General features: G+C 43.3%; 1 protein-coding gene across 2 annotated transcripts in view; it reads right to left on the bottom strand.

Annotated features, from left to right (window-relative positions):
* Window positions 1–22,375, bottom strand: part of LOC311150248 (serine/threonine-protein phosphatase 2A 56 kDa regulatory subunit delta isoform-like) — a 49,661-nt gene that overhangs the window by 6,845 nt on the left and 20,441 nt on the right. For both annotated transcript variants that reach the window (XM_084187625.1, XM_084187626.1), the window contains exons 4-6: window positions 4,992–5,191; window positions 2,055–2,165; window positions 1,855–1,947 (exon numbers count right to left, since the gene is read on the bottom strand). In XM_084187625.1, coding sequence (XP_084043751.1) covers window positions 1,855–1,947; window positions 2,055–2,165; window positions 4,992–5,191 — 404 coding nt within the window. The remainder of the gene's footprint in view (window positions 1–1,854; window positions 1,948–2,054; window positions 2,166–4,991; window positions 5,192–22,375) is intronic.

Here is a 22,375-nt window from a genome sequence, read left to right as displayed (position 1 = left end):
CTCATTACTTATTTCTATGCGCACCAAAATTACAATCTGTTTCTCTGAATTGCATTTTGAAAGCCTACCACTGTAAGATCTAGTCATGTTGGCAATAGAACAAGCATGGCTAGGCACGACTCCAACACCATCATTAAGTTTGCCGACGACACAACAGTGGTAGGCCTGATCACCAACAACGATGAGACAGCCTATAGGGAGGAGGTCAGAGACCTGGTCGTGTGGTGCCAGGATAACAACCTCTCTCTCAACGTAATCAAGACAAAGGAGATGATTGTGGACTACAGGAAAAAGAAGAGGACCTAGCACGCCCCCATTCTCATCGACGGGGCTGTAGTGGAGCAGGTTGATAGTTTCAAGTTCCTTGGTGTCCACATCACCAACAAACTATAATGGTCCAAACACACCAAGACAGTCGTGAAGAGGGCACGACAAAGCCTATTACCCCTCAGGAGACTGAAAAGATTTGGCAGATCCTCAGAAAGTTCTACAGCTGCACCATCGAGAGCATCCTGACTGGTTGCATCACTGCCTGGTATGGCAACTGCTCGGCCTCCGACCGCAAGGCACTACAGAGGGTAGTGCGTATGGCCCAGTACATCACTGGGGCCAAGCTTCCTGCCATCCAGGACCTCTATACCAGGCGGTGTCAGAGGAAGGCCCTAAAAATTGTCAAAGACTCCTGCCATCCTAGTCATAGACTGTTCTCTCTGCTACCGCACGCCAAGCAGTACCGGAGCGCCAAGTCTAGGTCCAAAAGGCTTCTTAAATTGTCAAAGACTCCTGCCACCCTAGTCATAGACTGTTCTCTCTGCTACCGCACGCCAAGCGGTACCGGAGCGCCAAGTCTAGGTCCAAAAGGCTTCTTAATAGCTTCTACCCCCAAGCCATAAGACTCCTGAACAGCTAATCAAATGGCTACCTGGACTATTTGCATTTTGTCCCCCCCACCCCCTCTTTTACGCTGCTGCTACTGTGTTTACTATCTATGCATAGTCACTTTAACTATACCTACATGTACATATTACCGCAATTACCTCGACTAACCGGTGCCCCCACACATTGACTCTGTACCGGTACCCCCTGTATATAGCCTCGCTACTGTTATTTTACTGCTTTTATTTTTTACTTATCTATTTTTTACTTATTACTTATTTCTCTTAAAACTGCATTGTTGGTTAGGTCTTGTAAGTAAGCATTTCACTGTAAGGTATTCGGCGCATGTGAGAAATACAATTGCCGTTTTTGGATTACGTAAGCAACAACAGTAATTATATGATGGCGGGACGCAGGGTTGTGTTCCAAACAAAACAACTACAAGTGTGTTTGCTCTAGTTCCTCAACGGCACAGCTAGGAGAGCTCAAAAAAGCACCTTATAGTTGAAGACTCTTCTTTGAGTCATAAAAGTGCATTGAAATTGCTTAGGAAATGTGCACACATTGGAGAGGTGCGTGGCCACTTGGAGACACCAGTTAGTCCTCTCACTCAAAGCCTTGTCATTATTTCTAGGAATATTCTTATCATGTTACTGAATGTATCCAGAGAATTTTCAGATTTTGTTATCAACAAATGCGGCAAAAAGTGCAGTAAATGTAAAATGCACATGAAATCAACAGTGTAATTTTTGGATTCCCTGTTGTGTCCTCAACTTTGGTCTAATAATTGTCCCATAATCTCCAAACTGTTCCCTTTCAATTGCTACCAATGTTTATGCATTTCATATTTATTTTGTAAGAATTTCAATTTAGCCCTATCCACATAGGTCAAGTCCCACGAGTGTAAAGGGTTAGATATTTCAACAGCTCAGCAGTTACAGGGAACACAGTTTGTGTTGTACCCAGAGGGATACTTACAGACAGTACAAACTTTTGGTCAATGTATTTTTTTGCGACATTTGGCTGGAAATCAGGGGACTCCAGGAATCGTAAGAAGAATTCATACACCAGCTGGAGAGAAGAAGAAAAAAAGGTTGATGTGATATGAGGGTGTCAATACTGCATGGAAATAACTTTTCCTAGTCTAAATTCCAAATGTAAGAAAAAAAACACGTTACCTGTAGGTGTGGCCAAGCAGCCTCCAGTGTGGGCTCGTCCTCTTCTGGGTCAAACTCAGCCCCCGTGGGGTTGGAGGATGGTGGTAGGGTCCTAAACAGGTTGATTGAAAACTGAACAGGGCAGATGAGAGGTGTCAGACAACATGGCAACAATCAACAATGCTAAAGCTACCATCCGATTGTACATTTCAGGAAAACACAGCACAATCCATCTGATAATCTGATACCACACAAAAGGAATGACATTCATTAGATCAGAGCACAAATCATTTGACAAACAGGTGGTGTTGAGAGAGGACCCAAGTGTGCCCTGGCCTCTGCCTACCACTGAGAAAGGCCCTGGTAAGGGCTGTTTTGAGGTAACCCTGCTAACTCTGTTTAAAGGCTGTTTAGGTTAGCCCCGCTAACACTGCCACTGGGAGAGCTGCAGCTGAGCAGCATCCTTCTGCCAGCATCCTTGCAGCTGACAAAAAGCAACGCTTCCCCAGCACCTACTTCCTGTCTGGGCCTGAGGCTGCCGCCGCACAGAGCCCCTCTGGCACTGAGGAAAGAGAGAGGCTGGAAATAGCCTGCCTGGCTCCACAGCTCCAGAGCTGCACCTCAGCATCATTCCAGAACACTCACACTGGGAGAGACGACAGCAGCAAGATGAAAGGGAGCAGGAGGTGGTTGGTGTGAAAGAGGGAAAGTGATGGACGACGGAAAAGCAGAAGATGTACAGTACGATGGCGAGAGAGAGAATGTAGGACAAAGAAAGAGAGGAAGAAGGTGAAAGATATACAAAAGGCCAGTGTTGTTGGGCATTGCCAACAATTTAGAGATGCTGAAAGGAAGAGCAGGTGTATGGGCCATGATTTGTGATGGATAATTGATAATTCCCCAGTGCACACTTATTACTTGTTGAGCAAAGCACAAAACATTTGTCACAAGCAGAGAGGGAGAGAATTCCCCGGGGGGGGGAAAGAGAACTACAAGGGGAAGGAGGGAGGAGAGAGGGAGAGAGTACTTCAGAGAAGGAGGGACAATACCCCAGGAGGTAGGAGAAAATACCCCAGGAAGGAGGTAGGAAAGAATAATCCAGGAGGGAGGAGAGAGGGTAGGTGTAACTCAGAGGAGAGGGAGAGTGTATGACAGGGGGAGGAGAGAGGGAGAGACGCCGGGCTTAAAGGCTTCCAGAGGGATTTGGCTCGATCTGACTCATCACCTAAATAAATAATGAACTTTGGAAGCTCCTCAAGGGTTTGATGCCGATTCTCTCCCCCTACTGTGCTGGGTGGAATCCTGAGCGAGGCCAGGCATGTGTCATTACAGAGTCAGGATGTGGCATGCTGAGGTGACAGCATGTTTACACCCACAACATGTGATTAAATGTTGGCCCTTCCACACTGTGTCAGAGTGTACAGTCCATTCGGAAAGTATTCTTCCCTTTTTCCACATTTTGTTACGTTACAAGCTTATTCTAAAATGGATTAAATTCATTTTTTCCTCATCAATCTACACACAATACCCCATAATGACAAAGTGAAAACTGGTTTTTAGAATTTTTTACAAATGTATTAAAAACAAAAAACAGAAATACCTTATTTACATTAGTATTCAGACCCTTTGCTATGAGACTCGAAATTGAGCTCAGGTGCATCCTGTTTCCATTGATCATCCTTGAGATGTTTCTACAACTTGATTGGAGTCCACCTGTGGTAAATTCAAGTGATTGGACATGATTTGGAAAGACACACACCTGTCTATATAAGGTCCCACAGTTGACAGTGCATGTCAGAGCAAATACCAAGCCATGAGGTCAAAGGAATTGTCCGTAGAGCTCCGAGACTGGATTGTGTCGAGGCACAGATTTGGGGAAGGGTACCAAAACATTTCTGCAGCATTGAAGATCCCCAAGAATCTTCCTAGAGCTGGCCACCCGGCCAAACTGAGCAATCGGGGAAGAAGGACCTTGGTCAGGGAGGTAACCAAGAACCCGATGGTCACTCTGACAGAGCTCCAAAGTTATTCTGTGGAGATGGAAGAACCTTCCAGAAGAACAACCATCTCTGCAACACTCCACCAATCAGGCCTTTATGGTAAAGTGGCCAGACGGAAGCCACTCCTCACTAAAAGGCACATGACAGCCCGCTTGGAGTTTGCCAAAAGGCACCATGAGAAACAAGATTCTCTGGTCTGATGAAACCAAAATTGAACTATTTGGCCTGAATGCCAAGCGTCACGTCTGGAGGAAACCTGGCACTATCCCTATGGTGAAGCATGGTGGTGGCAGTATCATGCTGTGGGGATGTTTTTCAGCGGCAGGGACTGGGAGTCTAGTCAGGATCGAGGGAAAGATGAACAGAGAAAAGTACAGAGAGATCCTTGATGAAAACCTGCTTCAGAGCGCTAAGGACCTCAGACTGGGGCAAAGGTTCACCTTCCAACAGGACAACGACCCTAAGCACAAAGCTAAGACAATGCAGGAGTGGCTTCGGGACAAGTCTCTGAATGTCCTTGCGTGGCCCAGCCAGAGCCCAGACTTACCCCGATCAAACATCTCTGGAGAGACCTAAAAATAGCTGTGCAGCGACCCTCCCCATCCAACCTGACAGAGCATGAGGATCTGCAGAGAAGAATGGGAGAAACTCCCCAAATACAGGTGTGCCAAGCTTGTAGCGTCATACCCAAGAAGACTTGAGGCTGTAATCAACAAAGTACTGAGTAAAGGGTCTGAATACTTATGTAAATCTGAAACATTACTAAAAACCTGTTTTTGCTTTGTCATTATGGGGTATTGTGTGTAGATTGAGGAGGGGGAAAAACTATTTAATCCATTTTAGAATAAGGCTGTAACGTAACAAAATGTGGAAAAAGTCCAGGGGTCTGAATACTTTACGAATGCACTTGTGACTGCATGCATGTTGTCTTGAGTTTGTGTGTGTGTTCTCTTCTTACCATGATGACACCCTCGGGGTAGATGGACTCTGTGACCACATCGCGGTTGTGCGTGATGTACTCCACCATCTCATTCAGACCGGCACGCTTCACCTCCTTGTACTTCAGGTCGCTTAGGGGGTCTGTGACAAAGTCAAAGAGCACACAGCACTGCCGCAGCTTCTGCACAAACAGCTCCTCCCGGTCGATAAGGGGTGCATCTGAGGAGGGGAGAGAGAGAGCAGAGGGTGAGATCAATGGTGTATGTCTGGGGGTTAGGCTAGATCAGGGCTCTCCAACCCTGTTCCCCCGAGAGCTACCGTCCTGTAGGTTTTCGCTCCAACCCTAATTTAGCGCACCGGATTCTAATAATTAGCTGGTTGAAAAGCTCAATCAGGTTAGTTACAACTGGGGTTGGATCGAAAACCTACAGGAGGGTAGCTCTCCAGGAATGGGGTTGGAGAGCCCTGGGCTAGATAGTGATTCATAACTTCAGAAAACATTATACACTTGACCTGTCATTTTGTGATCCTATAATTTTGTGTCCAAGGCTAACATTGAGGATAAAGTATCAGAGTCATACACCTCCATTCATAGACCATGTTATTTACGTCGGCTCAATTGTACCCTCCCCCTGTTGCTCTTTGTGTTGTGAAACCCTGCTATTCCACACAGCTAGCTACTGCTTTAGTATTCAGAGACTCCCTTACGCAACTAGGCTTTCATTAAACCACAGCATAGAGTGTGTGACTAGTGTGTTGTTGCATAATGGTAGCCCTTCACACTCGTACCCGGGTTGAAAATTGCAGATTTGGGCACTGATAAGCACCTAAATTGGAACGTGGTGGCTGTACAGTAACATGCTATTAATGAAGTTAGAGCTCAGGCTCTGCGCTTCACAGGTTTTGACTGACAGCTATTCTGAACTTGAGAACCGCACGCGACAAGAAGTTGCCCTTCACATTTCCATATCATAAAACTCATGTCATATACTGTGTCAACGTTTATGTTTGTTACATGTACAGTTACAAGATGACATGGCGTCATACCCTGGGTTGTTCTGAACAGAATGAGCCCGTTTAGCTATTGTGAAGCAAGTTTGCCACGGAACACGCACCTGAATGCACTCATGATTCCTTTCTACGCACACCAAAATTATGATCTGTTTCTCTGAATTGCCTTGTGAAAGCCTAACACTGTAAGATCGTATTTTATAACTTAGCTAAGTCCTGTTGACAATAGAACAACTTTTCAAATGATGCCCACCTGACCCAAGTACAAGTGTGCTTGCTCTAGTTCCTAAACAGCACAACTAGGAGAGCTCAAAAAAGCCTTTTATAGTTAGACTCTTCTTTGAGTCATAACAGTGCACTGAAATAACTGTACTTGTAACTGTACATCAAACATAGTGGTCATAAACGTTGACACAATGTACACCAGTTTAGTCCTCGCACTCAAACCCTTAGAATTTTTTGTGTTGCACCTATCCCACATTTTCCAGAAATAGTCTTATCATGTTACTGAATGTATCCAGAGTATTTTAAGATTTTGTTATCAACAAATGATAGTACAGTAAATGTAAAATGCACATAAAATCAACAGTGAAACGTTTGGATTCAGCCTTGTGTCTGGTGAACTGTTGTGTCCTCAACTTTGGTCTAATAATTTTCCCATAATCTCCAAACTGTTCCCTTTCAATTGCTACCATGCTTATGCATTTCATACAGTATTTATTCTGTAAGAAACATTTCAATTCAGCGCTATCCATATAGGCCAGCGTTACCCAAACTAGGGATCGCGACCCCATGTGTGGTCACCTGCAGGGCCTAAAATAAACATTTTGGTCCACCAGCCACTGTGGCAGGTAGACTCAAAAATCTACCAGCCACTTAGATTCTTTACCAGCCAAAATATTTATTTGCCATAATTACATTTTTATGACCATGCTTTGTAATGTTTCTAAAACAAGAAATGTATTAGAAAGAAGTAATGTGGTATATTTCTCAATTTCATTTAATTTTTTTGTGACCTGAGTCTTTTAATCAAAATATCAGAGACAAAATGTGGTAACTGGGGCCACTCGAGTCCTGTCACCTGTGTCTGTGTGAGAGATTTGGGTTCTGACCACAGAGTTTCTAAACCCAGAGACACAACATCGTGAGACTTCCGGTAACACTTGCGAAGCAGACTAAGTAGGCCAGGCCGGGGTTTGGGGTTTGAGAAGTCAATGAAAGAAGTTAGTTGTTCATTTTCTCGAAATCTAATCGCACAACCTAGATTCGAGCCAATGTCTTAAGTAGTTGAATATGTTATTACTCCAACCTCGTGGAAGTGACAAACTGACACGTTTTCATTTTCATCAAAAAACACTTCATATCGAAGGCAGTAACAGTGCATGGGTAAAAATCACTGGGGAAGCCAAGCCCCCCCCAAACAAATCCCATATTACAACCTGTGTCTTGTGATAATTCCGTTGTTTGCTCTATGACCTGTTAATTCATATGCCTTGCGACCGTGATATATAGGCCTAAAGGCTGAGACAATAAGAAGACAAAGTGGCAGAATAAATTCAACCATACCTTTGTTTTATCTCAAAACCGGATAGCAACCATTGTCCAGTGAAGTCCACAAAGCATATTGCATGTACAGTAACAGACAGTTACATGACCTACAGCATGGTCAAGCAAGTTAATGTTTCAGACATTTTCGGACCACTAAACAACTATTGATTTAGAACCAGAGAGTTACCGCAAGACGCTAAGAAAACAGGAGCTGCCTCCACTATTCCAGCACCATTTCAACTTCAACATCATCAAATCACCTCTGCTTAGTACAAGACCGTGACAACTAAAAGATACCAAAAACTATTTAGTCCAATCAACGTAAGCTAAATATGACGTGGCTGTCCATGGTTCTGATTTCTGTGTGCGCGTTCATGGAAGTACGTGCATATCCCAACCACAAGCCATGGATTACATGCAACATCTGCACCGAGCTAAAGGCTGGAGCTGCTGCTTTCAAGGAGCGGGACACTAATCCGGACGCTTATAAGAAATCCCGCTATGCCCTCAGACGAACCATCAAACAGGCAAAGCGTCAATACAGGACTAAGATTGAATCCTACTACACCGCTCTGAAGCTCGTCGGATGTGGCAGGGCTTGCAAGCTATTATGGAGTACAAAGGGAAACCCAGCCGCGAGCTGCCCAGTGACAAGAGCCTACCAGATGAGATAAATGCCTTTTATGCTCGCTTCGATGCAAGCAACACTGAAGCATGCATGAGAGCACCAGCTGTTCCGGACGACTGTGGGATCACGCTCTCCATAGCCGATGTGAGCAAGACCTTTAAACAGGCCAACATTCACAAGGCCGCGGAGCCAGACGGATTACCAGGACGTGTACTCAGAGCATGCGCTGACCAACTGGCAAGTGTCTTCACTGACATGTTCAACCTCTCCCTGACCGAGTCTGCAATACCTACATGTTTCAAGCAGACCACCATAGTCCCTGTGCCCAAGAACGCGAAGGTAACCTGCCTAAATGACTACCGCCCCGTAGCACTCATGTCGGTAGTAATGAAGTGCTTTGAAAGGCTGGTCATGACTCACATCAACACCATCATCCCGGAAACCCTAGACCCACCCTAATTTGCCCAAACAGATCCACAGATGACGCAATCTCAATCGCACTTCACACTGCCCTTTCCCACCTGGACAAAAGGAACACCTATGTGAGAATGCTATTCATTGACTACAGCTCAGCGTTCAACACCATAGTGCCCACAAAGCTCATCACTAAGCTAAGGACCCTGGGACTAAACACCTCCCTCTGCAACTGGATCCTGAACCCTGGACTTCCTGACGGGCCGCCCCCAGGTGGTAAGGGTAGGCAACAACACATCTGCCACGCTGATCCTCAACAGGAGTGCGTACTCAGTCCCCTCCTGTACTCTCTGTTCACCCACTACTGCGTGGCCAAGCACGACTCCAACACCATCATTAAGTTTGCCGACGACACAACAGTGGTAGGCCTGATCACCGACAACGATGAGACAGCCTATAGGGAGGAGGTCAGAGACCTGGCAGTGTGGGGCCAGGAAAACAACAACTCCCTCAACGTGAGCAAGACAAAGGAGCTGATCGTGGACTACAGGAAAAGGAGGGCCGAACACACACCGATTCACATCGACGGGGCTGTAGTGGAGCGGGTCCAGAGTTTCAAGTTCCTTCAATCAATCAATCAATCAATCAAATTTGATTTCTAAAGCCCTTTTTACAACAGCAGATGTCAAAGTGCTATACAGAAACCCAGCCTAAAACCTCAAACAGCAAGCAATGCAGATGTAGAAGCACGGTGGCTAGGAAAAACTCCCTAGGAAGGCAGAAACCTAGGAATAAACCTAGAGAGGAACCAGGCTCTGAGGGGTGGCCAGTCCCCTTCCGGCTGTGCCGGGTGGAGATTATAACAGTACATGGCCATCAAGGCCAGATTTTTCTCCAAGATGTTCAATCATTCATAGACGACCAGCAGGGTCAAATAATAATCACAGTGGTTGTAGAGGTTGCAATAGGTTAGACCACAACTACTGACAACGTCCATGGTGTCCACATCACCAACAAACTATCATGGTCCAAATACACCAAGACACCCCCTCAGGAGACTGAAAAGATGTGGCATGGGTCCCCAGATCATCAAAAAGTTATACAGCTGCACCATCGAGAGCATACTGACCAGTTGCATCACCGCCTGGTATGGCAACTGCTCAGCATCCGACCACAAGGCGCTACAGAGGGTAGTACATCACTGGGCCAAGCTTCCTGCCATCCAGGACCTACAGTATATACTAGGTGGTGTCAGAGGAAGGCCCAAAAAATTGTCAAAGACTCCAGTCACCCAAGTCATAGACTGTTCTCTCTGCTAGCGCACGGAAAGCAGTACCGGAGCGCTAAGTCTAGGTCCAAAAGGCTCCTTAACAGCTTCTACTCCCAAGCCATAATACTGCTGAACAATTAATCAAATGGCCACCCAGACTATTTTCATTGACCCCCCGCTACACTGCTGCTACTCACTGTTTATTATCTATTCATAGTCACTTTACCCCTACCTACATGTACAAATTACCTCGACTAACCTTTACCCCCGCACATTGACTCGGTATCGGTACCCCCTGTATATAGCCACATTATTGTTATTTTATTGTGTTACTTTTATTTTTTACTTTAGTTTTTTAAGTAAATATTTTCTTAACCAACAATGCAGTTCAAGAAATAGAGTTAAGGGCTTGTAAGTAAGCATTTCACGGTAAGGTCTACACCGGTTGTGTTCGGCGCATGTGACAAATACAATTATTTGACAAGTAAAAAAACATGTTGACTCAGCCTACTTGTAGAGAAACGCCAATGCCACCCTCCTCTCTTTAATGTTGATGAAACGATCTATCGCTGTTATTTTTTGTTGTCCTAGGCTACCTGGCTAAAATGCTTGCTCGCTAGCCTAACTTCCATTCATGGGAAACTTTATCTAGTTACATATGGAACTTCCATCCTCTCAGGCCAGGGGCACAACAATGTATGAATTAATGGTTGGATCAGAATTGCCGTTATAATCATTGACCAGTACAGAGAATTACAGAGAATTAAGTAAAACCACAAGTCCAAATCCCTATCTCCATCCATGGCTAATTTAGGAAAGGGCCAATTTTAGCTACCTGACGACAACACAACGAGATGCAACAATTCAAGTTTTCCTGTCAATGACGTATGCTCTCAATGGGATTTGATAGGAGTGATGCCAAATCCAAGCTTGCTTCACTTGACACTTTTTTTTGGTGCGCCAGGACCCTTCGCTGTTTCGCTCACTCCGATGCTTTCTCCTGTGAGACAGTGCATTCGGAAAGTATTCAGACCCCTTGACTTTTTCCACTTTGTTCCATTACAGCCTTATTCTGAAATGTATTAAATCTTTTTTCCCCCTCATCAATCTACACACACAATACCCCATAATGACAAAGCGAAAACAGGTTTTTCAAAATGTTTGCAAAAGTATAAAAAAAACAAATACCTTATTTACAAAAGTATTCAGACCCTTTGCTATGAGACGCAATTGAGCTCAGGTGCATCCTGTTTCCACTGATCATCCTTAAAATGTTTCTACAACTTGATTGGAGTCCACCTGTGGTAAATTCAATTGATTGGACATGATTTGGAAAGGCACACACATTTACATTTACATTGTCTATATAAGGTCCCACAGTTGACAGTCCATGTCAGAGCAAAAACCAAGCCATGAGGTCGAAGGCATTGTCCATAGAGCGCCAAGACAGGATTATGTCGAGGCATAGATCTGGGGAAGGGTACCAAATAATTTCTGCAGCATTGAAGGTCCCGAAGAACACAGTGGCCTCCATCATTCTTAAATGGAAGAAGTTTGGAACACAGAGACTCTTCCTAGAGCTGGCCGCCAGGCCAAACTGAGCAATCGGGGGAGAAGGGCCTTGGTCAGGGAGGTGACCAAGAACCCGATGGTCACTCTGCAAGAGCTCCAGAGTTCCTCTGTGGAGATGGGAGAACCTTCCAGAAGGGCAACCATCTCTGCAGCACTCCACCAATCAGGACTTTATGGTAGAGTGGCCAGACGGAAGCCACTCCTCAGTAAAAGGCACATGACAGCCCGCTTGGAGTTTGCCAAAAGGCTCCTAAAGGACTCTCAGACCATGAGAAACAAGATTACCTGGTCTGATGAAACCAAGATTGGCCTGAATGCCAAGCGTCACGTCTGGAGGAAACCTGGCACCATCCCTACGGTGAAGCATGGTGGTGGCAGCATCATGCATGCTGTGGGGATGTTCATTAGCGGCAGGGACTGGGAGACTAGTCAGGATCGAGGGAAAGATGAAAGGAGCAAAGTACAGAGAGATCCTTGATGAAAACCTGCTCCAGAGCACTCAGGACCTCAGTCTGGGGCGAAGGTTCACCTTCCAACAGGAAAACAACCCTAAGCACACAGCCAAGACAACGCAGGAGTTGCTTCGGAACAAGTCTCTGAATGTCCTTGAGTGGCCCAGCCAGAGCCTGGACTTGAACCCGATCGAACTTCTCTGGAGAGACCTGAAAATAGCTGTGCAGCGACGCTCCCCATCCAACCTGACAGAGCTTGAGAGGATCTGCAGAGAAGAATGGGAGAACTCCCCAAATACAGGTGTGCCAAGCTTGTAATGTCATACCCAAGAAGACTTAAGGCTGTAATCGCTGCCAAAGATGCTTCAACAAAGTACTGAACAAAGTAACAAAACCTGTTTCATGCTTTGTCATTATGGAGTATTGTGTGTAGATCAATGAGGGGGGGAAAACAATTTAATCAATTTTAGAATAAGGCTGTAACGTAACAATATGTGGAAAAAGTAAAGGGGTCGGAATACTTTCCAAATGCACCTATATGTGTATGGCGTCGTGTGGGCGAGCGGTTTGCTGATGTCAACATTGTGAACAGAGTTCCCCATGGTAGCGGTGGGGTTATGGTATGGGCAGGCATAAGCAACGGACAATGAACACAATTGCATTTTATCAATGGCAATTTGAATGCACAGAGATACCGTGACGAGATCCTGAGGCCCATTGTCGTGCCTTTCTTCCACCGCCATCACCTCATGTTTCAGCATGATAATGCACGGCCCCATGTCGCAAGGATCTGTTCAGAATTCCTGGAAGCTTAACATTTCCCAGTTCTTCCATGGCCTGCATACTCACCAGACATGTCACCCATTGAGCATGTTTGCTCTGGATCGACGTGTACGACAATGTGCTCCAGTTCCCGCCAATATCCAGCAACTTTGCACAGCCATTGAAGAGGAGTGGGACAACAGCCATTGAAGAGGAGTGGGACAACATTCCACAGGCCACAATCAACAGCCTGATCAACTCTATGCTAAGGAGATGTGTCGCTCTGCAAAAGGCAAATGGTGGTCACACAAGATACTGACTGGTTTTCTTATCCACGTAACTCAGTAAAATCGTTGAAATTGTTGCATGTTGTGATTATATTTTTGTTCAGCATATTTTGGACAACCAAATTGAAGTCAAAATGAGTGATGACATTGAACTGTGTCAGCTGTATGGTGATTTGCGATTCATAACTTATATTTGACCGGAAGCCTACTGCCTGAAGTAAGCCAACAGACAACACCAAGACGGAATGTGTTTGAAGTTATCATGCGCTACCAAAACAGCCCGCATATCCTGCAAAATGCATTGCCAGTGGCACGCACACACTTCGTGCAGATCAGGACCTCCACAATGATGTGGTCAATTGACTCCAAGGTTGGGGCTTTTCCAGGCAGCCGGATGAGGCAATCGAAGGAGGATGCAGTGAGTGAATTGACTGTATAGGCCTACTGGCCTTGAATTTCATCAAGCTTGCTCTATAATGTCTTGATACTACTAATTGCGCATTTTAAATAACATTTTTATTCTGTAGATTATATTCTGTAGATTATATTCTGTAGATTATACGATAGGCTATAATCTATGGCCAGATTGAAATTTACTTTTTTCATTCATTTGACAGGCCTAACTTGAATGATTTTCCCTCTTTCTTCAAAGTAAAGGCCTAGTCTATGATAGGCCTATTTATATTTGTATGAATATTTTGTTATAGCCTATAGGCCAGTGATAATCAACTAGATTCAGCCGCAGGACGATTCTTTCTTGAGAGGATGGTCGGGGGGCCGGAACATAATTATAAATAATTTGTAGACTTCAAATTGACAACAAGAAGCCCAAACAGATATAATGTTTGACTAAAACGTAATCATTTCAAACCTTGCTTACATTTGTATACGATCACAAGTGTCTCTCTATTATGCGTGGGAATACTTTAACAGATTTCTTCAATTAAAATCACTTGGAGCTGATTTCCTGGTGTTTTTCCAGTTTTTTTATGTCCAACAATTTTAAATACATTAATTTTTTTGGCCTTAGAAAACTTGGGGGGGAACTGTGCTATAGGCTATAAAATACATTCAGGTAATGAACACATACAATAACATTTCATATGATTACAAATATTTATTGTCAATAATTCTTGAATTAGAAAAACTAATATTATACTCTATTGCCCTATATACACATCACATAAATTACATTTTTACCCTGTAGATGATAGTTCCCATTTCCTCAGGTGGTGAATAATATAGCCTATAGGCCAATATGCACAAAGATGTCAGCAAATTCTCTGAAGAGCCAAAAATAAATATGATCATTCTGGATCCTATTTTGACAGGTTGCACATCAAAATATCAATCATGCATTCCCTGGATATGTTAGATGAAATAGCATACTTTTTTTGCGTTGTATTTATTGTTATCCAACAAAATAGTTAAATGTATCACAAATGACTTTTTGCCCATATCGCTCAGCTCTAACACAAAGTACTACACACACACACATACACACACAAGCTCTGGGGAGGAATGTAGCGTAACACACCGATGTGACCTCTGATCTATATGGGCTGAGATCTCAGGTGCTCTGAGAGATCAGCAGTATGGATCAGTTACTCTATCATAAGTTATCCTAGTTCAATCCCTATTCTTTCACAGAATGCTCTCAAACGTATGATTCACTCTAAGTGGCTAGCTAAAACATACCAATAGGACCGTATCATTTATTCTCTGCAGGCATTTGCGTCCAAGCTTCAAATCCTCTTTGATCTTTGAAATACAACTGTAGACTTGAATATCCATGCCATGGGAAGCAGCGATCTACTCTTCCCTTAAACATATAAAATATTAGCAATTATAATCCGTCTTATCCTATATCACTTCCCAGGATATTCCAATTTTAACATTCCCAGAAAAAGCGAGCTGCTGCTGAGGTCGATGGGTCACATACCCAAGACGCTCAACAGAATGTGCTGATCACGAGCATTACATTTACATTTAAGTCATTTAGCAGACGCTCTTATCCAGAGCGAATTACAGGAGCAATTAGGGTTAAGTGCCTTGCTCAAGGGCACATCGACAGATTTTTCACCTAGTCGGCTCGGGGATTAGAACCAGCGACCTTCCGGTTACTGGCACAACGCTCTTAACCACTAAGCTACCTGCCGCCGAGCAGAGGGGGATAGAGAGAGGGAGTGTCTGTAGGGACGTGTTTAACACAGCCTTAGGCACTAGACTGACACATACAGCAGCGCAGAGCCACTGGACAATATCACTGTCTGTCTATTGGGAAAAATAGTCCCAACACAAAACCCATGGCTGAATCGCCCTGGCGAGGAACAGCAGACAAACACTGACCTTTCTCTGTGAGATTACTGTCATAACATTGCAGTGTAAAGCAGATGTTTGTGATCAATAAAGAAAATCAATAGAGCTTATGAAGGGCTAAAGCAGCACATACTAATACTACAGCAATAAAGTATCTACTGTACATGCATTATCACCATTTCTTTGACTACAGCTATAAGTGAATTCATCACAGGCCCGGCGGCAGAAGCGTGTGACGGATGTTGACTGCAGAGTGTGTATGGAACAGGGAATGGGCTGCAGCCACATCCGAACAACAAATCTTAGACTGAGAAACAAGCATCTACTACAGGGATAAAAAATTAAATCATAATAATACATAAAAATAAAAAAAACACACAAGGTGCAATTTCTAAATGTGGTTTTGCAATCACTGATAGTCACTCCATTGGCCTATGTCAGCTAAATTATTTTAGATTGGTAAGTTAGTCTAGCATTCACATTTACATTTTAGTCATTTAGCAGACGCTCTTATCCAGAGCGACTTACAGTTAGTGAGTGCATACATTTTTCATAGAAGCCAGCTATCTAAACTTGTAGTAATCAAGGTCGAATTAGTGGAAATTCGGCCCCTCATGATGAGTTCAGATGTTTTGTGGCCCCCAAATCCCATTAAAGTTGCCCATCCCTGATCTTCTACATACCACAATTTTGCATTTTAGTATGTTTTTGTTTTCTAAAAAGAGACACAGCGAGAAACCGTGGGTTTTTTCTATAGCCCATGCACTTATTCTATATGCTGGTTAACAAATCATTTTCATATCAAATTCAATTGCTGTGGCATTTATCTTGAACTAAAATCATAATTCACCAAAATATGTAAACCCTCAGGTATTTGTCAAAAAGCCTGAGTTGAAGTGTGAGAGTGAATGTGAGCGTGAGGAGGAGGCCCTGCCTAGTCTGCCTGCATTAGGGTTGAATGGCGGGAAACCCGGTTACAGAGATTTACCGCCCAAAACCACTCCCTTTTCCCGGGATAAATAACTGCGAGAAACCGGTAAATTATAATAAATTATTTATATGAATAGCATTGTGTGAAATGGAATTGTTAAATGATATGCGATGTCCAAATCTGGCTTCTCTATGGCCTCTGTATGATGAATCTACACTCAGGGTTGGGACAGACAGCCCGTCTCAGTACGGAGCGCAGTTCACAATGCATGTAGACCGATCATCTCATCACGTTTTTCGTGACAGGTAGACCTACATTTGCTGCAACATAGCCTATGCTACAGTAACATAAAGACCGAATGCGTGTCTAATTTACCCATCTCCATCTGGCTTTCGGGGGTCACCTTATCTTTTTATTGTAAAGATGAATTTTTTTATTGCAGCTACAGAGTTTTAAAACAGCCTATCAATCGAATATCGTTGCTTTAAATCTGTGCACGTGCGAGCACTCTATCGCAGTCCTTCTCTCTCTCCATCAACTCCATTCCAATTGCATCCAAAATAGATAATCCTGTTCTAGATTGATATATAGCCCTAATATATATGTATATATCCTAGCCTACCTCTTTCGGGTAATACATTTAATGCAGTATTAGCCTTATATTTAGCTAATTAATTATGGGTTATGCATAATAAAGCTTCTAACTTATAGCCTCTGTCTCTTGCGCAATATGCAAGCACCTGTCCTCCGCTGGCCACTCCTTAAAATTCATTTAACTGTTGAAAGCGAGGAAGGAATGAAACAACAATAGAGAGAAAGAGGAGGTAGGCTAATACCATAAGGGGAAATATTATGAAAGATTTATATGCGTCAACCTACTAATTATACAAATAGGCCCTATTATATTTCAAAATTAAAATCTAATTCGCTAGCCTATACTTGTAATTTAGTAGGCTGCATGTGCTGCACCAGAATCGCATGTTCTGTTCTGCTTTATCATGGTTTGAACGATGTGCGTAATTCCAGTCCATATAATACAGTATAATACAATACAGTACAGTAATACAGTTCACACTCAAAAAGATTAGCCTACTGGAGCTAGTTTAATTTATATACCCAAGAGAGCGTATAGCTAGCTACATCTATGGGCTTTTATGTTTTTCTGTCGTGCGTAATGTGCAGTAGCCTATATCATACTGTATATGTTTTGGATAATGGCACAATCATTTAGGCTTTTTTGGGCTTGGGCTCATTAAATGTTGTTATTGTAGAGCTCATAAAATGTATATAATATATGGCTCATCAGGCTCAAGTAGCATCAGGTTAGAATTTTCATGTTGATCAAAGCTCTAATCAAATCCAGACATATTTATCTGGTTTATAATGCTTTTGAATGACACTTCTGCTTTTGGCGAGAAATACCGGGTTACCCGGGAGAAAAGTGATTTATTCTCAGGATGGAACATCTGTAAAATACTGGGAAAATACTCAACCCTAGTCTGCATGGTGTGTTATGGCGAGGTTTCACTGTCCCACTTAGTGCAGACAGACACTTTCACTGCTGATCCAATTATAGGGCTGTGACGATACCAGTCTCGCAATGTTTTTTCGATGGCAAAAATGAGAACACGAGGCAGACCAAACTCTTTGGTCCTTTAAAAACCTGCTGTATGTAAAACAAAGTGTGTGCTATATCTTGGAAAATAAATAAATGTGACCCTGGATGGCTGCATAATGATGTTTGTTTCCAACATTAGGGCTGTTTTCCTAAAGAAGTTAAATCTGCTTTGTGTTTTGTTTCCTTGCCACGATACTAACGAGTATCGCGATACTGGCATCGTCCCGGTCCTATCCAATGAATGCCTGCAATCTGTCATGTGATCCCTCTGCTCTGCCTCTCTGTCTGGCCAGACGAGGGGAGACTCAATGAGAGGAGAGCCCAGAGCCACAAGAGGAGGGAGAGGCAGAGCGAAAGAGACTGAGCAAAAAACACAAGAATGACAGAAGGAAAGGGATGTGGTCATTGAGAACCTGGGTATTACAGTAGCTTATGTGCCAGCTCCTTGGACTTGGCCTGTAATAAGTAACCACGCTTAACATAAAGGCAATAAGGCATCCATTTTAATTTCATCAATATCATACCTGATGAGTCATACGAGTGAAAAGGCATTTCTGAGCCTCGAATCCCATTGTTTTCCAATAATAACCAACTTCTTGCACAAGAACCTAGCATTTCATGAACATTCTGGTGAAAATAGGCTTCAGAAAGTATTCATACCCCTTGACTTAATCCACATTTTGTTGTGTTAGTCAGAATTCAAAATGGATGAAATCAACAACAACAACAAAAACTCACCCATCTACACACAATACCCCATAAAGTGAAAACATGTTTTTAGAAATATTAGTAAATTGATTGAAAATGAAATATATAAATATCTAATTTACATATGTCTTCACACCCCTGAGTCAATACATGTTAGAATTACAATTGGCAGTGATTACAGCTGTGAGTCTTTCTGGGTAAGTCTCTAAGAGCTTTGCACACATGGATTGTACATTATTTGCACATTCTTCTTTTTAAGATTCTTCAAGCTCTTTCAGCTTGAATGGCTAGACAGCCATTTTCAAGTCTTGACATAGATTTTTTCAAGCAGATTTAATTTAAATATGTAACTAGGCCACTCAGGAACATTCAATGTTATCTTGGTAAGCAACTCCAGTGTATATTTGCTCTTGTGTTTTAGGTTATTGTCCTACTGAAAGGTGAATTTGTCTCTCAGCATCTGTTGGAAAGCAGACTGAGCCAGGTTTTCCTCTAGTGCTTAGCTCTAATCAGTTCATTTTTATCCTAAAACCTCCCTAGTCCTTGCCGATGACAAGCAGAACCATAACATGATGCAACCACCAACATGCTTGAAAATATGAAGAGTGGTACACAGTGATGTGTTGTGTTTTCCCCAAACATAACGCTTCAGGACATAAAGTTAATTTCTTTGCCAATTTTTTTGCAGTTTTACTTTAGTGCCTTATTGCAAACAGGATGCACAGGATTCCTTCTTTTCCCTCTGTTAATTAGGTTAGTATTGTTGAGTAACTACAATGTTGTTGATCCATCCTCAGTTCTCTCCTATCACGGCCATTAAACTCTAACTGTTTTAAAGTCACCATTGTCCTCATGGTGAAATCCCTGAGCGGTTTCCTTCCTCTCCGGCAACTGAGTTAGGAAGGACGCTTGTATCTTTGTAGTGACTTGGTACATTGACACACCACCCAAAGTGTAATTAATAACTTCACCATGCTCAAAGGGATATTCAATGTCAGAATTATTTTTTTGACCCATCTACCAATAGGTGCCCTTATTTGAGAGGCATTGGAAAACCTCCCTGGTCTTTGTGGTTGAATCTGCTCGACTGAGAAACCTTACAGATAATTGTATGTGTGGGGTACAGAGATGAGGTAGTCATTCAAAATTCATGTTAAAAACTATATTGCACACAGAGTGAGTCCATGCAACTTATTATGTGACTTGTTAAGCACATTTTTACTCCTTAACTTATTTAGGCTTGCCATAAAAAAGGGGTTGAATACTTATTGACTCAAGACATTTCAGCTTTATATTTTTTATTAATTTGTAAAAATGTCTAAAAACATAATTACATTATGGGGTATTGTGGGGTATTGTGTGTAAGCCAGTGACACACAACAAAATGTGGACAAAGGTAAGGTATTTTAATACTTTCTGAAGGCACTATCCGTGTGATTAATTCGAGGGAAGACAAGACATGCAGTCCTGCCTTCTGAGGTACTGGGATGAAAGGGCCTACATCCATGTACATCATCATACTCCATGACTGATGCAAGTGCTAGGGATCTGACGAAAATATGCAGATAAAAGCTATTGCCAGTAAGTACACTGCTCAAAAAAATAAAGGGAACACTTAAACAACACAATGTAACTCCAAGTCAATCACACTTCTGTGAAATCAAACTGTCCACTTAGGAAGCAACACTGATTGACAATACATTTCACATGCTGTTGTGCAAATGGAATAGACAACAGGTGGAAACTATAGGCAATTAGCAAGACACCCCCAATAAAGGACTGGTTTTGCAGGTGGTGACCACAGACCACTTCTCAGTTCCTATGCTTCCTGGCTGATGTTTTGGTCACTTTTGAATGCTGGCGGTGCTTTCACTCTAGTGGTAGCATGAGACGGAGTCTACAACCCACACAAGTGGCTCAGGTAGTGCAGCTCATCCAGGATGGCACATCAATGCGAGCTGTGGCAAGAAGGTTTGCTGTGTCTGTCAGCGTAGTGTCCAGAGCATGGAGGCGCTACCAGGAGACAGGCCAGTACATCAGGAGACGTGGAGGAGGCCGTAGGAGGGCATCAACACAGCAGCAGGACCGCTACCTCCGCCTTTGTGCAAGGAGGAGCAGGAGGAGCACTGCCAGAGCCCTGCAAAATGACCTCCAGCAGGCCACAAATGTGCATGTGTCTGCTCAAACGGTCAGAAAAAGACTCCATGAGGGTGGTATGAGGGCCCGACGTCCACAGGTGGGGGTTGTGCTTACAGCCCAACACCGTGCAGGACGTTTGGCATTTGCCAGAGAACAGCAAGATTGGCAAATTCGCCACTGGCGCCCTGTGCTCTTCACAGATGAAAGCAGGTTCACACTGAGCACGTGACAGACGTGACAGAGTCTGGAGACGCCGTGGAGAACGTTCTGCTGCCTGCAACATCCTCCAGCATGACCGGTTTGGCGGTGGGTCAGTCATGGTGTGGGGTGGCATTTCTTTGGGGGGCCGCACAGCCCTCCATGTGCTCGCCAGAGGTAGCCTGACTGCCATTAGCTACCGAGATGAGATCCTCAGACCCCTTGTGAGACCATATGCTGGTGCGGTTGGCCCTGGGTTCCTCCTAATGCAAGACAATGCTAGACCTCATGTGGCTGGAGTGTGTCAGCAGTTCCTGCAAGAGGAAGGCATTGATGCTATGGACTGGCCCGCCCGTTCCCCAGACCTGAATCCAATTGAGCACATCTGGGACATCATGTCTCGCTCCATCCACCAAAGCCACGTTGCACCACAGACTGTCCAGGAGTTGGCGGATGCTTTAGTCCAGGTCTGGGAGGAGATCCCTCAGGAGACCATCCGCCACCTCATCAGGAGCATGCCCAGGCATTGTAGGGAGGTCATACAGGCACGTGGAGGCCACACACACTACTGAGCCTCATTTTGACTTGTTTTAAGGACATTACATCAAAGTTGGATCAGCCTGTAGTGTGGTTTTCCACTTTAATTTTGAGGGTGACTCCAAATCCAGACCTCCATGGGTTGATACATTTGATTTCCATTGATAATTTGTGTGTGATTTTGTTGTCAGCACATTCAACTATGTAAAGAAAAAAGTATTTAATAAGATGATTTAATTCATTCAGATCTAGGATGTGTTGTTTAAGTGTTCCCTTTATTTTTTTGAGCAGTGTATTAATAGAGATGCTAAATGATCACATTGCTTATGTGTACCTCCCTGATCATCAAAGCCACCATAGGTGGAACACTAAGGTTTGGATGGAGTAAGTATTTGATCCCCTGCTGATTTTGTACGTTTGCCCACTGACAAAGAAATTATCAGTCTATAATTTTAATGGTAGGTTTATTTGAACAGTGAGAGACAGAATAACAACAAAAAAATCCAGAAAAGCGCATGTCAAAAATTTTATAAATTGATTTGCATTTTAATGAGGGAAATAAATATTTGACCCCTCTGCAAAACATGATGTAGTACTTGGTGGCAAAACCCTTGTTGGCAATCACAGAGGTCAGACGTTTCTTGTAGTTGGCCACCAGGTTTGCACACATCTCGCCATGGTTCGTTGAACTAAGCCTATGGGAAAATGAGTGCTGTTTTTTAGGGGTTTTGGATAAAATCTGAAAAATAAGTTATGTGGTAAATACAGGCTTAGGAGATCTTACACGTTTTGTTCTATAAGGTAATCTTCATCAGCTAACATCACTTTTTTTGCATTTTGATGCATTTATGTAATCAAATAAATTTACATTAAAGGCTTCATAATTCATAAAGGTCATTGCTAGCTGGTAAAGTTGGCTATAACTACCTACAATAACTTGATAATAATCTCAAGTAATGCTTGGGAAAAAGCTTGGCGTCGGGTAAGTTTGGCTTTATACATAGCTTGG

Source organism: Coregonus lavaretus (assembly GCF_964263955.1).
Source record: "Coregonus lavaretus genome assembly, chromosome: 1".
NCBI lineage: Eukaryota > Metazoa > Chordata > Actinopteri > Salmoniformes > Salmonidae > Coregonus > Coregonus lavaretus.
The sequence above is the reverse complement of the archived record's forward strand: the minus strand, read 5'-3'. Positions and strand labels throughout refer to the sequence as shown.